At 54.5% G+C, this 22,306-nt stretch overlaps 1 protein-coding gene across 4 annotated transcripts; it reads left to right on the forward strand.

The window, feature by feature from the left end:
* The first annotated feature begins 3,145 nt into the window (after positions 1-3,145).
* On the forward strand, positions 3,146-22,024 carry ST3GAL4 (ST3 beta-galactoside alpha-2,3-sialyltransferase 4). 4 transcript variants are annotated; one of them, XM_053963261.1, is made up of 13 exons: positions 6,135-6,210; positions 6,429-6,599; positions 11,550-11,619; positions 17,518-17,590; positions 18,100-18,181; positions 18,721-18,804; positions 18,916-19,013; positions 19,426-19,486; positions 19,729-19,824; positions 19,903-20,092; positions 20,191-20,334; positions 20,430-20,573; positions 20,971-22,024. In XM_053963261.1, exons 2-13 carry the CDS (start codon positions 6,547-6,549, stop codon positions 21,055-21,057), a joined length of 1,182 nt encoding a protein of 393 aa, XP_053819236.1. In that variant the 5' UTR covers positions 6,135-6,210; positions 6,429-6,546; the 3' UTR covers positions 21,058-22,024. The 4 variants fall into 4 exon arrangements, with proteins under 4 accessions (XP_053819239.1, XP_053819236.1, XP_053819237.1 ...); XM_053963262.1 differs by having other exon boundaries at positions 18,100-18,169; XM_053963264.1 differs by lacking the exons at positions 6,135-6,210; positions 6,429-6,599 and adding an exon at positions 3,146-3,198.
* Positions 22,025-22,306: the final 282 nt, after the last annotated feature.

The raw sequence follows: 22,306 nt of genomic DNA on the forward strand, positions 1-22,306 counted from the left end.
TCGTGAGTTCTTGGTGCCAAAAAGGGCTCTGGTTTCTGGTTGGTAACCAGGGATGTAATTGCAGGAATCATCTCGCTGCTACCCCAGTTCTTTGCTCCTCTCCACACCCTGAGCTCTAAGAGGGGTTTTTTGCTGATGGCGGAAAACCCAGATGTGATTTATTTTTTCCAGGCTGCTGGCTGTGCCGGAGTGCGGCCCGGAGCTGGCTGGAGCAAAGTGCCATCACTGGAGCTGCCCTGGGGCTCTGCTCAGCTCATCCCATTTATAAATATTGAGGTCAGGCATCTCTCTGATGCCTTTTAGCAGCAGGGAGAGGCAGAGCAGCTGGATGCAGCCACCTTCCCATATTTCTCTGCAGAAATGCCCATTTCCTGGGTGAACAGTTGGGGTTGGTGATCTTAGAGATATTTTCCAAATTCTTCTTGGAGTCTACAAGTGCAATCCCCAGCAAGAAAGCTGCAGTGATCTGCTGTGGGAGCCTTTCCCTCTTGCTTCAGCTCTACCCACCTCCTGAGCAGAGCAGGCCAGTTGATTTGGGGAGCTGGGGAGCTTTAGGATCTGGACATGGTCAGCGGGTTGCCTGTCCCATGGCTCTCCCCTTCCCTAGGTTTTAAATTGCTAAGGGACAGGGATGACTTTTTTCCGTACCAAAGCATTTTCTCTGACAAGGGGGAGCTTGGTCTCCTTTGGTGAGGGAACATCCCAGTTTTATGTCTCCACCCAGGCCAGTCTAGGAATGGAGATGGTTAAACAACACACAGGCCCATCCTGTCTCCAAGGAAGGCTCCCTGGTCCTCAGGTATTGAAAAAACACCCTCAGTCTTGAAAATATACTCTCAGAGGGCTGTGACAGACGACCAAGCAGCACATCTTCCACAGACCATCTGTTTGGCTCCCACTGGATGAATTGTTTTCCTGGGAGACTGCGCTGGAGAGCAGGGGGGTACATGGAGCCTGGGATGGAGGCTGCCTCTGCTGGTCCCAAAAGAAGGGGTCAGAGGGAAACATTCTGGTGGATCTGCAGCTTTCAAAGGATTAACTGAGGTCCTGGGGCTGGGTCTGCAAAGCCAGATGGCATTCCCAGGCTGTGGCTTGAGGAAGGGTGAGCCTGAGGTGATCCAGGACAAAGCTGGCTTGTGCTGGGCATGAATCGCCACATTCTTGTCCCTCTGGAGCAGATGCTGCTGAGGGCATTCCCTTCCTCCTTTCTGAACAGATCCTGCTTGCCTGGCTCCTGCTTTTGCCTTGCCACCCTTTTGGGAGCATTTTGGCTGTGGTGTGATGGATGGCACAGCCTCTGCCTGTGCCCTGGTGGGACAGGACGCCAGTCCTGTCCCGCAGTGTTCCCCAAACCCTTCTGTCTGTGTGAGTTCCGAAGGGTGATGGCAGAGCTTGTTACCAATTCACTTCTCAAACTGCCAGCAATTTCCCCCTCTTTTCTTCTCCAAATTACTCAGTGCTCATCATGCTGAATTAATTCAAGTGGCAGTTTATCCTTTGTAAATTAAATATTAGGGCAGGGTGTAGTCATTAACAGTGACTAACAACCCAGCGAAGGCTCCTGGCACTCTGCAACGGCAGCAAATATATTCCCATTTTCTGGTGGGCTTTAAAATTCCTGCTGTCTGCTGAGGCTGTGGTGGCCACAGGAAGCTCGTGGCTGGTTTTTGAGTCCATCCAAGGCAGCACAGGTACCTTGTGACTGCTCCATGGATGTGAGCAGGTGTGCTGAGATTCCTGTGGGATGGATACAGCTGGTGTCCAACGCTTGGTATGGGATCACCATTGCTTCCCCAAACCTTGGTGATGCTTGAGCCACACACCATGACCTCTTGGCACAGAGGTGTGGGCAATCAGAGGTCTGGGTGATCCTGGATTTGCATCTCTGCAAGGGCTTTTATTTTGCTCCCAGTCCTGTTGATGTTGCCCTGGGCCATGGGGGGATGCTGGAGATGGAGACCATCACCCCAAAATGAGCCCATCCACCTTCACCAGCAGGATGCAGCTGCTGGGGACTGAGAAGGTCCTGGGAAGCGAAGCTTTGCAGCCTCTTTTAATATTCTTTCTGTCTTGGGAGCACAGCAAAAATAGACATTTGGGATGCATTATTATTGCTGGAGCTTCATTGAATGCCATTTATTATTTTCAGATGCAATAAACCAAGCAGTGGAACCCATGAGACTGAAGGGTCAAAATATCCTTTAAGCAAATCTCTGTGGAGCTGTGGCCCCACTAATTATCCCAGATTGTCTACAAGCCTGTGACAATTAAAACCTAATTATGGCGAGTTCTCCTGTCACCACGGGTAAAACTCTACCCCACTTGTTAATGGCAAGGAAGCCCCAGCTTAAGAAGAATGGGGAATGAGGCAAAGATTCTCTTCAAATACTGATGTAGTTCTCTTGGCAAAATCAGATGCATCAGCTCGACAGGTATTTTATCAATTTATATTGGCACTGTACATGTTGTCTCAGGGATTGGCAGAACTCACCCTGGGCAGGAGGGATGAGTTTGAGGCTGCAGAAATAAAAAAAAAAAAAAAAAAAAAAAAAAAAAAAAAAAGTTTTGAGAGGAATTAAAACACTTCAAAAGTTGACTGCTAATTTTGTGTATTGTGGGGTGGGATGGAAATGGAATCCCATGGGAGATCAAGGTGGCCTGACACGGGGCGTTCCTGTGGTGAGGATTAATTTATTTTCAGGAAAAAGAAAAATACTTAATATTAGTTGATGATTTTAAGCAAAGCCATCCCCAGGGCGTTTGTGTGTCATCTCATGATGGTTTGAGCATAATCTCATGGGGGTTCAACGAGGGAACAGTGCAAATCCCCTGGCTCGGTGTAAATCTCCAGCTGGATGAGCTTTTCCCACCCCCCAAAATTTGCTGTGAGCCAATTTTAGCGGGTTTTGGGTGGGGGGTTGCCTCGGGAGGGGCTGCCCCCAGCCCCATGATTTTTGGGGGTCCGAAGGGCACGGGGAAGGCGTTGTTGCTCTCCCGTGCGGGGATGAGGGACCGCGCGCCTTCAGCTCCCGGGATGCTCTTCCCCTTCCTCCTCCTCCTCCTCCTCCTCCCTCCGCCGCCCATCCCGCGCTGTGCGCAAGCGTGTCCGCCCCCCGCCCGCCCCTCCGGGCCGGCCCCGCATCCCGCACCCACCCCCCGCATCCTCCCGCCGCACCGACCCCCCCGCGCCGCCCCATGGTGAGTCTGCAGCCGGGGGTCCCCGGCCCCCTCGGGTCCCCCCGCGTCCCCTCGCCTTCCCCCGGCTCCCGTGTCCCGAGCGGGTTTGCGAGTCGGGGCGTGCTGAGCACAAGAAGAGGGTTGGGAAGAAAAGCCCCCGTGTTTTTGGGGGGCTGGAGGGCTCGGAGGGGAGCACCCCGCGCTGGGAGGGCGCAGGGCAGGGCAGGAGCTTTGCCCGCCTGGCAGCTCCCAGGCAGGGTTGGCATGGGGGGTGCGAACTGGGGATATGGGGGTGCTCCCCGTTCGCCCCAGCTCGAACCCCCACCGGAGCATCCCACGCCTTTGGCATCGATGTCGTGGCGAGCGCGGCACATGGGAAAGGGAGAAAGTGGCTTTATTTCTACGTTTTGTGGGTTTTTGGAAAATAATCATTATGATTATTTTTCTAATTAGTGCAATTAATCAGCGCCTGAAGTGTGAGTGTGGGCAGCGGTGAGAGGAAAATCTCCACTCTCCCAGTGCCCTTCCATCTGCTGTCTCCCCATTCCTGGCAAAACAAACCCCCTCATCTCGCCGGGAAAAGACGGCCTTTGGCATCGCTCCTGCCCGTGGCCACTCCCGGGGAAGGAGATCCCACCCCGAGAGCCCCGGGAAGAGAGGGTCTGGCATCTCCCCATAGCACGGGGTGGCCTCCTTGCGATGGGTCTGGGTGATTGGAATGCCCGGGAGCCGGGGTAGGGAAGGGAAAATCCTCCCGGAGGCCTGGGAGGGGAGGACGTGCCCCGTGTGCAGCTCAGGACGGCATCGCTCCCGTGCAGAACAACGGGCTGAGGAGGATTTATTAAGTGGTCCGAGGCTTTTTTCCCCATCCCTGAGCATCCTCTGACTGGTGGGTGGATATGCTGCAGTAGCCTGGTGATCCCAAAGGGGTAGGAGGGGTCCCTGCCGGTCCCCCACCCAATGCTGGTGTGGACAGAGCTGCTGGCAGCAGGATCCCTGGCAGCAGGGCATGTTCGTGCAGGATAAACCCTGTCCCGTCCCACTCCGTGTGCCTGGAGCCCTCTTCTCCCACGGGACAGGATTGTTTCCAGGGAGATATGAGGATGCTTGCCCCGAGACCAACAGGAAAAGGACCGGCTGGACCTTTCCCCATTGATCTTTTCATGTCAGGTCTTTGCAGGGTTGAACCAGTGGTGGTGTTTTATTGTTCTGGGGAGTGGAGAACAAAGGAAAGCTCTTCCTCTGGGTGTTTTTTTTTCTGTGTTCCTCAGCTTGGACACCATCTCTCCTGTTGGGTCAGTAGGGTGATGCCCAGTGGGTTGATGCTTGGCAAGTCTGATCTCCGTCTCTTGGTGAGATGAGCTGAATAAAGTCTTGTGGTGGAACTTTTTGGGAAGTTCTGCTGAATTTCCTTGTCTTTTCTGCTGGGCTCTCCCCCTGGATGCTCCTGGAGGCAGGTGATGGATTGCCCAGGCTTTGCCAGCTGTCTCTGCTGTGGGTGTCCGTGGGACAGGCACCCCAGGCAGGCCAGAACCTGGGATCAGTGGTAGAACTGATGGTTTAGGTGTCCTCTTCCTACCCTGGCTCCTAACGATGTGTCCAATGTTTAATGAGCTCCTTATGTTGCTATAAGCTGGAGGATGGGATCAACATGCTTTGCTGGACTCTCCCTAACCCCTGTCCCTAATTGTCTGCTTCATTAGAGGGCTGCTTGCTCATCCAGCTTCAGACAGGGAGGTAATAGCAGCTGCTCCAGCGAGGCACCGAATTCTGAGAAATAATGCCTCTGCAAATGTAAATATAAAAGGAGGAACTGTCTGTGGACACTGATTTTAAGGAATGTCCACTATGGAGATCTGCAAGTAGGGTGTGTTCCACAGCTGGCATTGGAGCATCCTCCTGGAGGATCCACCCTGGAGGGAAAGCATCCATTTGGACCTCTGGAGCAGCTGTACTCATGTCTACAAGCCTGTATTTTTATAGCTTGTGTCATCCCCATTCTTGCAACCAGCATCAGAGGTGGATGCCAGGCTGCAGGATGTGGGAATGCTGAGACCAGTGCCCTCCTCGTGTGTTCAGGGGTTTTCAGCTGGCAGCAATCCTCAGGTTGAGTCCTGCTAATTAATTATTTGGCAATGTCTCTAAATCCCATGTATTCTGTTGCTTATTGTCTTGATGAAGTGATGGTCCCATTGCTTTAGCTTCGAATATTCCAGAGCTGATGCAGGCTGGCAGCATGGAATCTGCTTCTCCACAGCTTTCCCTATTGTACCTTTTTTTCCTTTTTTTCCTTTTTTTATTTTTTTTTAATTTATTTAATGTTAATTTTCTCCTTTCATTTTTTTTTTCCTCTGGATGTAGCATGATGGCTGTGTAAGGAGCAGGGATGTGGTCCTGTTCCTGCAGAGGTTGGCATCCTGGATTCACTGGGATCCCTCAGGGATCCACTCTACTCATTCCAGTCTGGGACCCCTCCTCCCATATGCTGCCCCCAGGGACACTTGCATGAGTGGTTTTGGTTTTGCAGTGAGAAAAGGAAATTGTTTGATGCTTTCATGCTGCTCGTTGCAACTTCTGGTTCTCTTTTTTTTTTTTTGGTGTTTCTTAAGAGCCTGTCACTTTACTTTCACACTTCTCTGTCCTCCAGCTGTAATCCTCGTGTTTATTGAGCTTTTTCTAGGAAAACCCTGTGTCTTCTTGGGAGGGAAGAGGAAAAAAAACCCAGTACTTGCTAATCTCTTGCTTTTCCAGCTGCCGACCCCTTGCATGTGACTGGGGTTGGGCTGGAAAGTTTCCTTGGAGGAAGGAGAAAGGCATTTGGCTGTCAGGGAACGGAAAAACCAAAGGAGCCGCTCTCCATCCTGGTTTTCCTTCGGACCGGCGGATGCTCGCAGCGGTTTCGGGCTGCCGCAGGCTGCGGCTGCTCTCCAGGATGTGTTTCGCCGTCTGCCGGAGTCCTCCGAGCCGCGGCCGCTGCTCCCGGCCCCGCCGAGGCGCGGATGGGCCCGGGCTGGGCACGGCCCCGCCGGGGAGGTGCGTGCGAGCGGGGCAGGGCTGCGGCCAGCGCTGCTCCTGGGCTCTTGCTGCGGGATGGGGCCGAAGCAGCCATCTGGGGGAGCGGGACGGGGCAGGAGCCCAGCAGGGCTGGAGTCTGCCCATCCCACGTGGATCTGCCCTGCTGTAAATTGCTCTGCTGGGATGTCCAGCGAAGGTGGGTTTGACCAACTGCGGCTCCCCGTGCTTTGACTCAGGGAAGACTGGAAGGGGCTGGGGACTCCCTGCTGTGTCAGCTCCTTGTGGAGGACCACTCGGTCCAAGCTAGGCTGGCGATCTCCATTGGCTCTTCCATGCCATCCTGAGGATGCTTGGATGCTCCTGGACCATCATGGGATGCAGCCTGTGCTGGCAAGGGATGCTCGGAGGTGAGATGCAGTGGTCCCAAGGGATGGATGGTGTAGGGCTGAAGGAAGACTCCTGACACCACACCAAAAGTTAGATCCACAAATCCATGGAAGGATTTCTGCACTGTTTTGGAGTTTTGGTTTCTTTTTATTGCAAGTCAGAACAACCCTAAATCACCAAACCATGTCCGGATGACCATGCAGAAAGCTGGTTCCCTTTCCCCTGTTTCCTGCAGGTTTAAACATACATATCTGTGCTGAAGTTTGGTTCTTCTCTTTAATCCTGGGTCTGTGAAGGAGGCTTTAACCTGAGCTCACGCCGTTGGAATTCCCTGCTGCGCCAGGGAGAGGCTCCTTGCCTTCAATCGCTTCCAGATGCCATTCCTGTTCCGGCTCTTCCCCTTGCAAAATGTCTCCCCCAGCCCGCTGAAGTTTTCCCAGCCAGATTCGACATCCCAATATCCGGCCAGGCTGAGTAAGCTGAGCCTTAATTTTTTAACCAGAGCCTGATGCCAGTGGCGAGAGGTTGGAACTCACCCCGTGGTGTTGCACAAGCCGGAGCCCCGGGGTGGATCCTCCGTCGGGGTTTGCTGCTTGCGACATCGGGTGGTTTTCAAATTTCTTTTAAAATGGAGGTAAATGAACTGGGGTGGAGTTTGGGGTTTGGGATCCCTTGCTGCACCCTCTGCCCACATCGCCAGTGGGGCAGAGCTTCCCTCAGCCCCAAAATGTCAGGAAACTGAGGCAGGAGAGTGCTGAGCAAGAGTTGAGGAGTCTTAAACGCTGCTCTGGTGCTTTGCTGATGCTGTGTGCAACCAGCCAGCCCAGCATTCCCACCGTGGTCATGAAACACCCCTGGATGGGGATTAAACCCCCAGCACAGCAGCTCTGTTGCTGTTGGGCTCATCTGACCCCCTTGGCTTGTGGTCTGTGGGTGAGATTTTGTGACACAAGGGTGGATCAGACCTGTCTGTGTTGGGAATGGAGGAGAGCACTGAAGCACTGAGGGGAAAAATGAGGTGGAAAGTGAGAAGTGAGGGAGAAAAATGCAGAGAGGGGGGATGCAAATGAACTTTGGGGATGCAGGACTGAACAGGAGTAGGGTGTGGGAAGTGGGACAGTGTCAGAAGTGAAGGGCAGAGAGGGGCTTTAGGGGTTAAATGTGGTGCTGCCTTCGAACAAGGCATCAGGAGCAATGCCAAGGGCTGGGAATTCCTCAGGCCCATCCCTGTGCGATCACCAGTGCTGCTTCCAAACCAAAAAATAGACAAGGGAAAAAAAAAATCACAAAGAGCTGTCTGTTTGGGCATATTCGGGCTCAACAGGTTTTGCTCCTGGGCGGAGTCTGGTATTTGGGGTGGGGGAACTGAGGGCGGCCAAGAGCCTGGCTGTCAGAGCAGGCTTTTTATGCAACAAAAAGATGTGATTTGTCCTCAGAAATCTTACCCTGGGCTCCTTTTCCACTGCCTTTTTTCTCGTGGGGTGACGGCAGCCCTCGAGGGCTTGGGTGGTGCAGGCGGTGTGGGAAGGGATGGGCAGCTCCTGATGAAGGGCTGGGGAGCTGGGGGGGATTTTCAGTTCAAATATGGATGAACACCTTGGCACCTGCCCCAGGACCAGGTCCCACTGACAAAGCCCTGAGTCCCCCTCACATTTGGCTTCTTCAGCTTCCTGGTGGTCCATTGGCATCTGCCCTGGAGCTGGGGCTTCCCCAGCCCCTTTGCTGCCTAATTAACAACTGTTGCTGCATAATCCCCCCTGCATTTACAAGTTAAATCGACAGATTATCTGTATTATGCAAACACAGCTTTAAATCTTAATTATTTATTTGCATGGGGTGTCTGGAAATCAGCAGCACTAAGCCTGGGGATGCTGTTCTCTTGGAAGTGCAGACTTGTGCTAGGAAATGAACCCAAAGTAGGCTTTTTTTTGGTATGGTGGGTGATGCTCAACACCCCAGCTTGGGAATATGTCTATTTTTTCCTTTAATTTTTTTGGGGATGGGGGGTGGTTATTGTGGGAGGCTCATCCTTAAATAGCAGTGGTTTATTTTTAGGTCGGTCGCTGCTTTGGATAATCCGGCTTGGCTGGGCAGCTTTGCTTTTCTTCCCATTCTCAGGGATTTGATAGAAATAGGTTTATTAAATTATTTTATTTTTAATGAAATAGTTTAATAAATTTAATACATTATTAATATAATTAAAGAAAGATAGGTTTGAAGGATGGGGGTTCTCCTGGTGCTTGCCCTTTCGTGCTGTCCTGGACAGGGAGCATCCACTGGGATGACCATTAGTGAAACATCTTCCCAAAGTGTAATTCCCACACTGGAATTACAACTTTGGCTCGGCCAAAGGGTGGTTGGGAAGCAGCTGGATTATCTCCCATTAAATACTTGCTGAATGAATAAGCTGCTGGTCCCAGGGCCATAGCGACTGGGGTGACGTGAGGGATGTGCTGGGCTTGGAAACACCTTGCTCCTGCCAACTGGGGACGTTTTCTCTGGAGGAGGATGAGCTCACCTGGATTTTATTCCCCTCCCAGCCTGGTTTTTGCTCTCTCCCCCCTCGGGAGGTAATTTTAACCGAGGGAGGCTGGCGCCAGCGATGGAACACCGAGGGACAGATGGACGGACGGCTGCCTCCCTGCAGGTCTGGCGGGAGACTCGTCTCCATCTCCCCCTCCCCTATTTTAACAGCCCTGAGGAGATTTGGTCCTCGATGGGGAGGATGATGACAGGAGGAATTTGGAGGCTCATCCCTGCCCTGTGTGTGTCCCCTCCTGCCTCTGGAATATCCATTCCTGCCGGGATGCTCCTACACTGGGGCTGAGCCCCTCAAAGGGCCAGTTCTGGCTGGCTTTAGTCTTTAGCACAGGAAGGGATGTGCCCGCTGGATTTTTGTTTTTTTTTGCTCAAAGCCATGAGCATCCCAGAGGCAGATGTTGGGGAATGGTCAGAAGGTGCCTTTTTACCCCTCAGATTTGGAAATTATTATTTAAATGATTAAACTGATAGGCAGGAGAGGAAACTGAGGCCAGCAACACAGCTGGAGAAGGAAAGGAGCAAAATCCAGCTTGTTTAGGGCTTCTTGAGGGGTCTGGGATATGTGACATTCATTTCCTGCTGGGATCAGCTGCTGGATGGGTTGAGCTGCCTGCGGTGAGTGATGGAGACGGCGGCTCCTGACCTGGTGGGCACTGGAACCGTGATGGGACTTTTCTGGACCTGGCTGGGAACGTCTGATTGCATGGGCTCATGGCAGAGAAACCACTCGGGCGGCTGGAAAACAACCCCGGGAAGAGTGGCAGCAATCCAGCTCCTGGCTCTTCCAGTCGAGCTGGAAAGACCAGCTTAGGGCAAGACCTCGGATCCACCAGGATCCTGCCTGGCTGATGTGCTTTAAGGTATCACAGTCTCCTGCTCACCCAGGGTTGCAGGATCCTCCTGGAACCCCCAGGCAGCTCTGAACATCCTCATCCTCATTTCCACGGGCAGGGGCTGATGCTGTGCCATGAAGTGCTTTAGCAGGAACTCCCCAGGGAGAGTTTAACCTTGTTAGTGGATCCTATAATTCACAGCTCTAAATGAAAAGACTCTGTATCAGAGGCAGCAATGTTGGATGCTCTGGTGGATTCAGGGCTTCTGGAAAGACCCCGGTGCCAAAGGTGAATTTTGTGGCCTCAAGTGCATTTGGTTTGGCTGCTGATTGCCCTGAGCCCTTGGGATTAATTGCCCCCGCAAGGCAAACATGGAAGGAGGAAGCAAAGGTTCTTTGGGCGGAGAGGGAAGGTGTGACACTGGGATGGAGCCATCCCTGTCATCCCAGGATATGTGCAGAAAGCCTGATCCCTGGCGAGAAATATTCATGAGAAACCATCTCAGGCTCCTGGGTGGTTTCCGTCCCCACCCCTCGGACAAGGATGTAGCCCTCTTTGTTAAATTAATGGGATATTAAGAGAGGAGCATGCTGTGGGGAAGGCTTGCACCTCTCTCATCTCTGCTTTTTCTAGGTAGAAGAGATGGAGAGAGGTGAGGAAACCTCTGGCCCTTCAAAACTTTTCCTTGGAAGCACCTTCCCTTCCCAGGGCTTAAGGAGCAGCTGGTGGAGAGAGGCTTGTCTTCCTCACCTGCATGACTGTTTCTTGCGCTGAAATGAGCTGACATTGCCTCTCGTGTGTTTTTTTGGGGAGAGCCATGGCTGCCACCACACCCCATCCATCCCAGGGATGCAGGGAGAAGAGCAAAGCTGCTGCCCTGGGGCTGTCTGGGATAGCAGTGGGCTCGCTCCACTGGCTGCCTCATTTTCCCCTACCTGGGAGCATGACTTGGGATGCAGAGCAGAGAGGCTTTCTCTGAGTGGCAGCATGGCAGGAGGGTTTCTGTGCGTGGCATGGTTTCTCGGCAGGATTTTCCTCCCCCAAATCATAAGGATATTACATGCTGGGCTAGGATGTGCAGTTTGGAAAGTTTTGGGGGAAAAGATGCCAAAGATGCGGGAGTGAGGAGCGTTCTCTGTGCAGGAGGGCAGGAAAGCTGTGTTCCCTTTTCCCTGGGAAAGGGCACCGTTCCGTCTCGTGGGGTCTTCCTAAAAGTCCGAGTGAGTCACGGAAGGGGATTTCGGTGTGAAAGGCCAAGGGATGTTGGGGAAAGGTCTGCGCTCCGATTGGCCACACCACCTCCTTAAGAGCGGCGGGGAGCCCGGCCCTGGGGTGCCGGTGCCGGCCGAGGTGGGTGGGAAGTGGGTGGCTTTTCGGAGGTGGGAGGCTTTTCGGAGAGCTCACACTTCGCTGAGACCTGTGCCGGCTCGCCGGGGCCCGCTCCCTCCCGCCGCCCTGGGGCCGGCTCCGCCCGGCGCTGCGGGCTGCGCTGTCCGGGGATGCGCAGCGATCCGTGCGTCCTCCGGAGGCGGCTGGCTGCCCCGCCGCTGTGGGCGGCTGCAGCCCTAAGGATGTTCTCCCTTCTCGCTCTCCTAGGGGAAGAGAGGACGGCCGCGTAGACCTCGCCGAGCTCCCGCCTGCTCCGCCTGGACCAAGAGGACGGGCCGTAAGTAGCCGTGACTTGCTGCCAGCTAATCTCCGCCCTGCTGGGACTGGTTTCAGCCTCTCCTGCCGCTGGGGATGCAGGAAGAAGTCTCCCTGGGATGGGAATCCTCCTCCCTGCGTGGGTTAACGGAGCACTGAGGTGATGCTGGGGGTGCAAAGTGATGGGCCGGGTTATTTGCTCTGTGCATGAGGGAAAAGAGCAGAGAAGAACCCAGGGGATTTGGGTCTGGCCAAATCAGACTGTGGGTTGCTTTGGCAGTTCCGCTCCTCTAAATCTGATGCAAAACAGGAAACAGAGGAGAAACCGTGGGGTCAAGGTTGCACGTAAGCCTTGCAAGGGGGATGGCAATGGCAGGCAGCTTCTGAGCCCCAAAAGGGGACCCTCAGAGTCAAAAGCCATTGGGAGCAGGAGCTCCCTGCAGGATAACTCGGCCCTGGAGCTTGATATCCCTTAATTTCCCACCCCTTTTCCCAGAAGAGCTGGGGCATTGCTTGAGTTTGGATTGGGGATGGGCTGGAGCACCTCCATGGTTTAGTTTTTACCTTCTAGAACTGTAAGGGAGTGGTGCTCCCGGTGAGTGTTCTGCCTGCTGCTCCCAGGAGAGTGGGGAGAGGCTGCACCCTGCCTGCACCCCCAGCTCACTGCCTCCCCCTTTCTGCTGCTTTTTGGGGGGATTTAGCCCAAAACATGGGCTCAAAGCTGTGTTGCCAAAGCTGCTTTTGCTGTTGCTGCTGCATCCCTGGTGATCCCTGAGGATGGAGATACCGGAGAGTAAACACGGCACCAAGGTGAGCGTGGCAGCAACGGGGGGTAGGATGGGGAATGTAGGAGAAGGGTGTGTCTGGATCGATGTCAGGGGATCAGGGATGAAATCCCACAGGATTATCACTGCTCTCATCTCCTTAGCAGGGGCTTGTCACCCCATGGCTGGCTCTGCTCTCTTCAGCACCTCGGTCATAACCTCCAGGATGTAGCGAGCTGCATACAGCAAGAAAAGGTCTTTATTTTAGTGTTTTAAAAAGTGTTTTAGCAAAAGAGTGATTAAACCCATATAATAAAAATAATAATATGTAATCTCTAACACTTTTAACTGTAGCTCTGTAGCTCTGTGATGGCCCGAGGTTACCCCAGAGCAGTGAGATACCCACATAGCTGGTGTTTTGGGGCTGTAGGAAGGGATTTGTGTCCCTCCCTTTGTTTTTTCTGCTGCAAGTATTGAAAAAAACATAGAGGGAAGGGAGAGGATGGAGCCAGGGCTGGTCTGAATTGCTCTGGAGCACATTAAAACCAACAGTGCCATGGAAGGCAGAAGCAGCTTGGATTTATCCTGAGGACCTGCCACTGTGGAAATATTTGTTGTACCTGAGCTTATTTGCTGTTGCCACCTTCAAAATTGCAGCCTGGTCATGAGTAAATGTTTTGTTAAGACTCACGTGCCAAAGAGGGCTTGTTTCCCCTATCGTAAATCTTTGGCTGGATTATTGTGTGCCTGGGATACCACGGTAAAGGAAACAGCACTGCCTCTCCGAGTAAGAGGCAATTAAGATTCCTTTAAAGATTCCTTTAAAGTGACTCGCAGGGCTCTTAAAATAGGATAAATGTGGGTAGCAGTGCACAGGCTGGGCTGGCTCCACAATCTCTGCAGGGTCATGCCCAGTGTCCAGTGGAGTTGATTTTTGCAGTACTGTGCCCTCACGACCCTCTTCATCCCCCCGGCCCACGGCACTGCAGCTCTGGCTCTGGACATTGCTCTGCTCCGTGGTTTTTGGCATCCCTTGCCCCCTCCCAGCATCCCTGGTCCCCCCTTGGTATCCCTCTCTCCCTGCCATGCAACGTTTCTTGGAGGGGGCTCAGATCTGATCCCTGCTGCTTTTTGGGCTTGCACTGGCGGTTGTTGCGATCCCACAAGGATTTTCTCCCCAGCTTGGAAAAAAAAACTCCCCAAGCACCAGGAGCTTGCAGCAGCCGGGGCGAGGAAAGTTTGGGATGCCAGGCTGGGAATTTGGGTGTGTTTGATGCTCTGCCAAGCCCAGGCAGTGCCTGCAGTTGGCTGGATCCTTTCCCTGCAGGATGGCCCCCGGCCGCCTCCCAGGTTGCGCTCAGGCTCCGGCACGCGCGGGTTGTGCCGGGGCCGGCGTGGGGGGCGATCCTGGCCCTGCCGTGTGCGGAACACCCGCAGGATGGCGGCTTGGAAGATCCCGGGGCTGTAAACTGATTCTGTGGGGGTCGTTGTTGTCCTCCAGGGAGCACAGGATCTGCCCTGCTGGTTCCTGAAAGCTCCATGTGCCTGGAAAGCTCGGGAGAGATGGTGTGGCTGGGATTGAAGGGGTCTGTGCTGGCCTGGCTCTCTGGCTGTCGCCCTTTGGTTCCCACTGCTGAGAGTGAATCCTTAGGGACTGCCAGTGCATCCCTTCCTCAGGTATCCGACTCTCCTCCTTTATTTAAAAATAAAGACATGTTTTGTTGGGATAAACTGTCGGAGATGCTTATTTTTCAGTGAGCATCCTTCTTACCCAGGAGAGCTGGACCAGGCAGTGGGTGGCTCCGTGTCCCGTGGGCATGTGAGATAGGATGGTGGAGCACAGGAGAGGTGTCCTTGCCTCCTGTCATGCTTTTCCCAACCCATAGGTTACCATGGAAACATAAAAGTACCAAGCCTGCTGGTCCATGATGCTTTGCCAGGATGGCCTGGGATCACCATCCATCTATGCTGGGATGGTGTGGGGGAATTTATAACCACTCCCCACATCCATGCTTGTTCCATGCCTTTAAATTTTTCCCTTTTTTTTTTTTTTTTGGGTGTGAGCAGCTTGACAGGTGCTTACTTCCACTTTGTGGATTGACATGACTTAAATCTGGAAATGTTGGAGCCATTGAGGCCATGGGGGGAGATGGGAATGGGCGGATGGAGATACAGGGATGAACCTCTCTGCGTTTCCCCCCATGGCAGGAGGGTTGGTCTGCATGGGTGTTGCTGGCATCTCCCAGGGGACATGGTGAAGCTGGGAGGCAAAATGCTGCTCCAGGTCAGAGGCAGACAGGGAAAGTCCACAAGGTTTGGACATGAGCTGCCTCTGCAGCATCCTGGGATGGGGCTTTCCCAGAACACGGGGTGGGGAAGGGAGTGGGAGATGGGGAATGGGCCGTGGGGTTTTTGGATCCTTTGTGCAGCGATAATTGCAGCCCGCGGTGCTGTGGGGGTGCATCCTACAACATCAAAGAAGGGCTTTTCCAGTCACTTCTTCCAGGTGTGGGGAGCTGAATCCAGTGGGGACTTTCCCCCCAGCTTCAGGGCTTGGTGGGGCAGGCAATGCCCTGGAACAACCCTGGAGGAGCGAGGGTTGATCCCAGCGAGTGCTGAGTCTCCCTGCCGGACAGGGATGCTGCAGTGCGGGATCCAGATCTGTGTTGGGGCATCTGAGAGCTGCTGTCATGGGACACGGATGCCAGTGAGAGGGGACTCTGAGGACATTGTGAGGGACCAGGGATGCTGCAGGAACAGGGATATTGCAGGACCGAGGATGCTGTGAGAGAGCTCTGAGGATGCTGTGAGACCAAGCTGCCATGGGGTGCTCTGAGGATACTGTGATGGGACGAGGACACTCAGGGGAGCACTGGGGACGCTGTGATGGGACAGGGATGCTGCAGGAGGCTCTGAGGGTGCTGTGATGGGACAGGGATGCTGCAGGCTCTGAGCATGCTGCAAGACTGGGAATGCTGTGGGGACCAGCAGGACCCTTCAGCATTGCTCCCTCCAGCAACCCTACAAGGAGGACACAGGCCCTGGCTCGGGGTGTTCAGACCTTCCTGCTTTCAGCAGCTGCTCTGGTTTGGGCTGTGGATCTGGGAGGGCTGTGGGGAGCTTGATCTCATTCCAGAGGCACCACGGGTGCGGGGGCAGCCGGGTGTGCTCTGTTTTGCGCCGCATTCCCTGATCGCTTCACTAAACAACGTTTCTTTTCCTCAGGGATTATAAGCCATGTTTGCCTTAGTAAGTTTTGCATCAGGCCCAGCTTGTGCATACAAGCCTGGGAAAAGATCATAAAGCTGTCAAAAATATTATTTAAAAAAAGCTGGTATGTAAAGGCAAACATTGTGGGCAGAGTAGATTTTCTCAGTGCTTTCACTGGTGGAAGGGGTGAAGTGTGCTTGGTTGGGTGTTTTGGCACCCAAGGATGAAGCTGGGGGGTGAATTTGGTGCTAAAATCAGGTCCTGGTGCCCAACAATTTCCCAGCCCTGGGCAAATAGGGGTACTCAGGCCCCCAGGAGCAAACCCAGCCTCCAGCCCCGAGGCATGGATTTCCCCTTAGGGCTTTTGTGGCCAGTTTTACTAAGAACAAAACTCGCCAGGAAGCACAAGCTGCTTTTTACCTTCCCCTAATTTTACTTTTTCCAAGCAATTGTAATATGCAAAGGGGTGAGACCCCCCTGTGCCTTCTCCCTGTATTGCTCCCACTTGTGAAGACCCAGCTGTAGTTTCATCTTCCCAACAGGAGGGGCTTGTTGAGCTGGAAATTAGGATGCAGGATGAGAGCCAGTTGGGATGGGGGTTTACTTCCCCTTTCTGGAGCCCCCAGGTAATGATGGGGCCTAGTTATCCATGTTTTACAAAGGAGAAGTGGTTCAGAGGGAGGTGCTTTCCTAGGGGACCTCCTCACCTCTCCGCCCCATCCCTCTGCTGTCAGATGGACACAATTTTCTCTTTCTAGTGTCCTGTCCCATTGCTTTTAGTGTGGTTTAATTGTCCTTAATTGCCTTTTAATTGTCATTCCTGCCCTTTTTAATTAATTGCTCTCCTGCCCTTTTAACATCAGAAGTCCATGACGGGTAAGGGAAGAGCCTGGCTCTTGTGGAACCGTCTTTGGCCCCATTTCTCTTCATTCTTGATACATTTTTGCCACCAAACCTGGTGTTCTTGACTGGCGGAGGCCATGGCCGTGCCGGGTGTTTGGCAGGTGTCAGGTTTGTTAGTGGCACTTCCTTGGGCAGGGAGGGGGTGAGGTGGGTGCCTTTCCTTGGCCAGTGACTAATCCCTGGAGGCTCTGATGGGCAGGCTCTGATTGAGGTGCATCGCCCCGCCCCGCGTATAGCTTTCCCCTTGGCTGGCATTCAACGCACTGAGACGTGGCTGGTCAGAGGCCAGAGGAGCTGTTACCAGGGGCAAAGCCAAGCCCAGCTCTGAGCCCGGCTTAGAGCAGGATTCACCCTGGAAGCAAAGCCTCCCCTTTACCCCAAAGCTTCTCCCAGCTGGTAAGTTCATTTTCCGTCCTTGCCGTGTCCTGGTGGGATGGGATGAGCCGATCCTGGGATGGCTCCAACCTTGGCTCTTGCTCCTTATTCCAGGAGTGAGAGGTTTCAGAGGAGCACTAGAGTGTCCCCGCTTCCCTGGGCAGTGTTTGTGTGGGCACTAAGCTCCAGCACCTCCTTTCCCCAGGCCGGGATGGGTGAATCCAAGGCGTTGGAGGTTCCCCAAGTATGTGATATCTTTGGTTTGATCCTGCTCTGCTGCTCCTGTCCTGACTGGCTTTGTGGTGGCACATTGGACTTTGTATCTGCTGGTGCCATGTAGATCCTTAAGCTGGGTTTAAAGCCTCCCCCATGGGATTTTGTGGATGAACCCCCATGGGGGGTTGTTTTCCTCTCTAATTATTTTTTTTTTCCTTTGGCCTTCAATCTGTAGGGCTGAAGCTCCTTGGGAAGTGTCGCTTGCTTGGCTTTGATAAGCTCTCTAAACCAACCTTTTGGCAACAAAGAAATGTGGATTTAAAGAAATAAATCCTTTTGGGAATCCTTGCATCTTCTTGTCTGCAGATGCAGATGGGCAAGCAGGGGGTGATGCCTCTTGGATGGGGTTTTAAGATCAGCTCTGATGGTTTTTCCCTGTTTTCCTGCTGCAGGTGACCAGCCACGATGAGCGCTCTGGCCCCCGCCTGATCCCTTTCCTGCTGATAAAAATGATCAACAAGTCTCGTGAGTCCCACAGGGATCCCATCTGCCTCTGTCCAAGCAGGGATAGGGAGCCTGGGGAATCTGCCTTTGGAAATCTGGGGGTTGGATGCTGCTTTGCTGTGGTTCCAGTTGAGTGATGGAGTGTTGGGGTATCAGAGGAGAAGGTCGCGGTGGGGAGGGTGGGTTTGGGGACCTTGATCTCCGGGCTTGGACACCTGGAACACCTTGGACTGTGTTGCACAGAAATGGGGCAGAGGCACATGGAAAAAGGGATAATTGCCTAGGCTTTGACAAAAAGCAGGCAGGAGGAAACAGAAACATCACAGCGACTTTTAATCCTGAGACAAAACCACCTGACTCCTCTTAGAGCCACTCCTCTCCGGGTTGTGGTGCCAGCTGAACCTGCTCCCTGAGGAGAAGGCTCTGCCATCCCGGATCTAGCTAAGGATGCTGTGGGACCCCACAAGCAATCATCTAAAGCCCATGGCTGACATTGGTTTATCTCTTCCCCCTCCCCTCTGGGCTTGCAGGAGGGAAGATACTCGGGGTGCTGGCGCTGTTTCTGGTGATGGTTTGGTACTCGATCTACCGGGAAGACAGGTACATACAGCTGTGAGTGCTTCTTACTCAAGTTTAAAGGACCTCCTGCCCTTTCCTTCACTCCTGGGAGGCAGCTGCTTCCTGCCCATCCCTCACAGGGATGCCAGAGCATGGCAGATTCCCTGGATCCAAGGGGACCGGGGAGGTGGCAGCATCCTCGGCTGTTGGAGAATGGGGGACACAAGCGAGGTTCCCCCTCGGTGTGTGGTGGTGGTTGGGCTCTGCGAGGTTTTTTGCAAATGCTGGTGCTTTTCTGGGCCCGGGAGGATGGGAAAGCCCTGCTGTCTTCCCAGTGCCAGCAATGCTGATGGAGATGGGGAAAGTGGAGTGTGAGGTTCATGAGCAGAGCAAGAGAGACCTCTTCTGATGCAAGGCTGCAAGCCCAGCAGATAAATGCCCAGGAAGTGCCAGCCTTAAATCCAGCTGGAAATATCTCTCTCGCAGCTTGAATTCCACAGTGGGGATTCCTGGGGGTGCCGGAGCCCCATTCGCCAGGAGGGGGCTGCAGAGGAACAGGCATCATTTGATTTAATTAACCTCTTCCTTTACAGCTTTTATTTCCCTGTGCAAGAAAACAACAAGACAACGTGTCCCCTTGGGGAGGTGGAAAAGAAAGCGGCGCAGCTCATCGGGAAGTGAGTTTTGGGGCTGGGAGCAGGGAGTGGGGGGGGGGGATGCAGAGCCAGGACTCCCCTCCCCTGTGCCATCCCTGATCCCAGTCTCACTGACCCTTTCCTCCTTGGCAGCTACACGAGGGACCACCCACTGTTCTTGCAGCTGAAGGATTATTTTTGGGTGAAGACGCCGTCGCTCTACGAGCTGCCCTACGGCACCAAGGGAAGTGGTAAGCCTGACAACGGTCTGTTGGGTTGTCTGTCCGTCCTGCTGCTGCTCCTGGGGTTTCAACTTCCCTTTTCCTAAAGACATCTGCAGGTTGATTTTGTTGAGGACTATTCCCAAGCTATTTTCTTGGTTTTTAGACTGTGCAGTGAGTATCTTCTCACACATTGTGGCTCTTAAAAGAGTTTAGGGTGGGCCAGGTTTCACTAAGCCCCAGAGAGAGATTATCTGCTTGAAATCAGGATTAACAGTAGGAGCAAATTTGGCAGGGATGGGGCAGCAGTCAGAGTGTTGTGCCAGGCAGGAGCTGCCTTCCGCACCTTCCTCACCTTCCTCACCTTCCTCACCTTCCTCACCTTCCTCACCTTCCTCACCTTCCTCACCTTCCTCACCCTGTCCTTGCCCTTGCTTTGCAGAAGACGTCCTCCTGCGCTTGCTGTCCATCACCCACTACTCCCTGCCCGAGAGCATCCAGAGGTAACACTGGGGTGGGTTTAGGGGCTTTTCTCTCTTTTTCTTCATCATTGCCCTCTTGGAGGTGGTTGAAATTTGTCTGTTGTGGGCCCAGGATTTGGCAAAATGAACCTCTGCCAGCCAGGGGTGGTGGATGGAGCATGGGAAGGTTTGGAGACTGGACAACACCAGGTTTAACTCCTCCGGTGGTTAAAATCACCCTGGTTTTGGAACAGGCCTGGTTGAGACAGGGTTTTCTCTCGCAGCCTGAAGTGCCGGAGGTGTGCCGTGGTGGGCAACGGCCACCGGCTCCGCAACAGCTCCATGGGGGACACCATCAACACCTACGATGTCGTGATCAGGTACAGCCCCGGGCCCGGCCCACTGCTCCCTCCCCAGTGCCACCCGCAGCTGGGGCTGACACCTGTGATGTCCCAAAGGCTGAACAACGCCCCGGTCCATGGTTATGAGCAGGACGTGGGCTCCAAGACCACCATGCGCCTCTTCTACCCCGAGTCAGCCCACTTTGACCCCCAGACTGAGAACAACCCTGACACGCTGCTGGTGCTCGTGCCCTTCAAGCCCATGGACTTCCAGTGGATGGAGGCCATCCTTAACGACAAGAAGAGGGTGAGTGTGGTGGGGGAACGGGGTCCAACCCCTCCCTGGCTGCTCCAGACTCCAGCTGTCATACCACCCCACGCCTGGGGACATCTGGCCTCTTGCAGGTTCGGAAAGGGTTTTGGAAACAGCCCCCACTGATCTGGGACGCCAACCCGGAGCAAGTGCGCGTCCTCAATCCCTACTACATGGAAGTAACTGCTGCTAAACTGCTCAACCTCCCCATGAAGCAACCACGGAAGATCAAACAGGTAAGGGGTGGGAATGGCCAGTCACCCTGCACACCCTGAGGGGGGTCAGCTGTCCCCGTGCAGCTCCCTGAAGGCTGTGGCTCTCTGTCCCCCAGAAGCCCACCACAGGGCTGCTGGCCATCACCTTGGCACTGCACTTCTGTGACCTGGTGCACATCGCGGGCTTTGGCTACCCTGATTCGGCCAACAAGAAGCAAACCATCCACTACTATGAACAGATCACACTCAAGTCCATGGCTGTAAGTGTTTGCCCCACAGTTTTGTCCCTGTTCCCCCCATTTTTCCCCCAGGAGGTGGGATGGCAGCCCACAGAGCAGTGCCAGGATGCTGCATGGCATGGGAGCTTCTTCCCTCTCACTCCTCTCCCATGATGAAGGTTGAAGTCCACCTTTGGATGGTCATCATCCAACTTCTCTTGGTAGCCGAATGTCTTTGGAGGCATGGAGAGTTGGATCCATCCCCAGTTTATGTGTGAGAAGAGCCGTGGACAGGGGGATTGGGTGGGGAGTCCCTGCTTTTGGGGGGCTGAAGTCCCTGCTGGTGGGGTGGGCAAGGTGGAGCATGGGAAGGTGTGAGGGATGGAAAGAAAGCGTGTGGCCCAGACTCTGGTGTCACCCCCTGCTCCCCGTCCCGCAGGCGTCGGAACACAATGTGTCACACGAGGCCGTGGCCATCAAGCGGATGCTGGAGCTGGGACTCGTCAGGAACCTCACCTACTTCTGAGGGCGGCGGGGCTGCGCAGGGACACGGTCCCCAGGGCGAGGAGACACCGTCCCCTTCGGCGAGGGGACACCATCCCATGCGGTGAGGGGACACCGCGCTGGCATGGCCGGAGTGACCGAGGGCAGAGCATCGTTGTCACCACCGCCACCACGGCCTGGGACTCTTGGAGCAGGGCTGGGGCTGGAGGGCCGCGCTGGACCGCGGGTGCCCAGGGTGGGGCTGCTCTTGGGGGGTGCAGGGAGCCCGGCGGGGCCGTGGCCCAGCGCCTTTTCTACTGACACACTGAAGCTACCGAGGACTTGGAGGGGGTTTTTGGGGTAGGGGCGACCTCCCTCCCAGCAGGACTGAGGGGGTGAGTCAGGGCAGGAGCCCTTGCCCTGGACATTCTCTTTCCCTTAATTCCCTCATACACTGACGAGGGCCCTGCGGAGGGGCTGATTTTGGGGTCCTGACCCCTCTCCCCCCAGGGAATGGGAGCCTTTAGAGGCTAATGTTGCCTCCTCCCTGCCCTGGACCTCCCCCCAAATATTTAATTCCCTCCCTTTTTTTTTAATTTCCTTTTTTACTTGGCGGCCCTGTCCTGTGCCTTAGTGCTGGTGTAGGGACTCGTCCCCACAGCCCCCCTGGGTGGGGGCACCCTGGGGTGCTTGGCTTCGGCGTCTGTCAGGGCCCTTTGGTGGTGCAGATTAATTTAATTAATTTAAATGCGTATTTATGGTGGAGCTTTCACCCAGGGCCCGCATGCCACTGGTGTCAGGGACAAGGGGCCTTGGGTGGGCTGGCGTGTGCTTGGCTCCAGGGGTGGGCATTTGGGATGTCCCCTCACCATGGAGGGGTTGACTGGTGCCTTCTCCCTGTTGGTGTAGGGTCCCCTCTGCCCCCGTGGGGCTGCAGGTGTTGGGGGGACCCATGGATGGGGGTGTTGGGGCTCATGCTGGCACCCAATAAAGTCCTGGTGAGGCTGGGATGGGCTGGGTGCTCCTGGGGCACGATGAGGGGGTGTGAGGGAGTTCTGGGGCTGTGAGATGCAGGGAGGGTGGCCTGTCCCCATGCCATTGTGTCCCCGCATCCCCTTACCTGTTGTGACGCCCCATCTCCTGGCTCCCACGCTGGGGTTGTGGGGTACCAGCTGCCCCGTGCCTCAGTTTCCCTCCACCACCAGCCATTTCTGCCCTCATGGGGCCTGCCATGGCACACCCAGACTCCAGGCCAGGTCTGTGCCGGGGCAGAGTGCCAGGGAAGCCGATGT

Source organism: Vidua chalybeata, chromosome 23, assembly GCF_026979565.1.
Source record: "Vidua chalybeata isolate OUT-0048 chromosome 23, bVidCha1 merged haplotype, whole genome shotgun sequence".
Lineage (NCBI taxonomy): Eukaryota > Metazoa > Chordata > Aves > Passeriformes > Viduidae > Vidua > Vidua chalybeata.

Excerpts from the sequence above, each read along its gene's own strand:
- ST3GAL4 (XM_053963261.1), top strand. The coding sequence starts at position 6,547 with ATGCTCCTGGACCATCATGGGATGCAGCCTGTGCTGGCAAGGGATGCT. Across the intron at positions 19,014-19,425 it reads CTACGGCACCAAGGGAAGTG|AAGACGTCCTCCTGCGCTTG; the intron begins GTAAGCCTGACA and ends CTTGCTTTGCAG. Across the intron at positions 19,487-19,728 it reads CTGCCCGAGAGCATCCAGAG|CCTGAAGTGCCGGAGGTGTG; the intron begins GTAACACTGGGG and ends TTTCTCTCGCAG.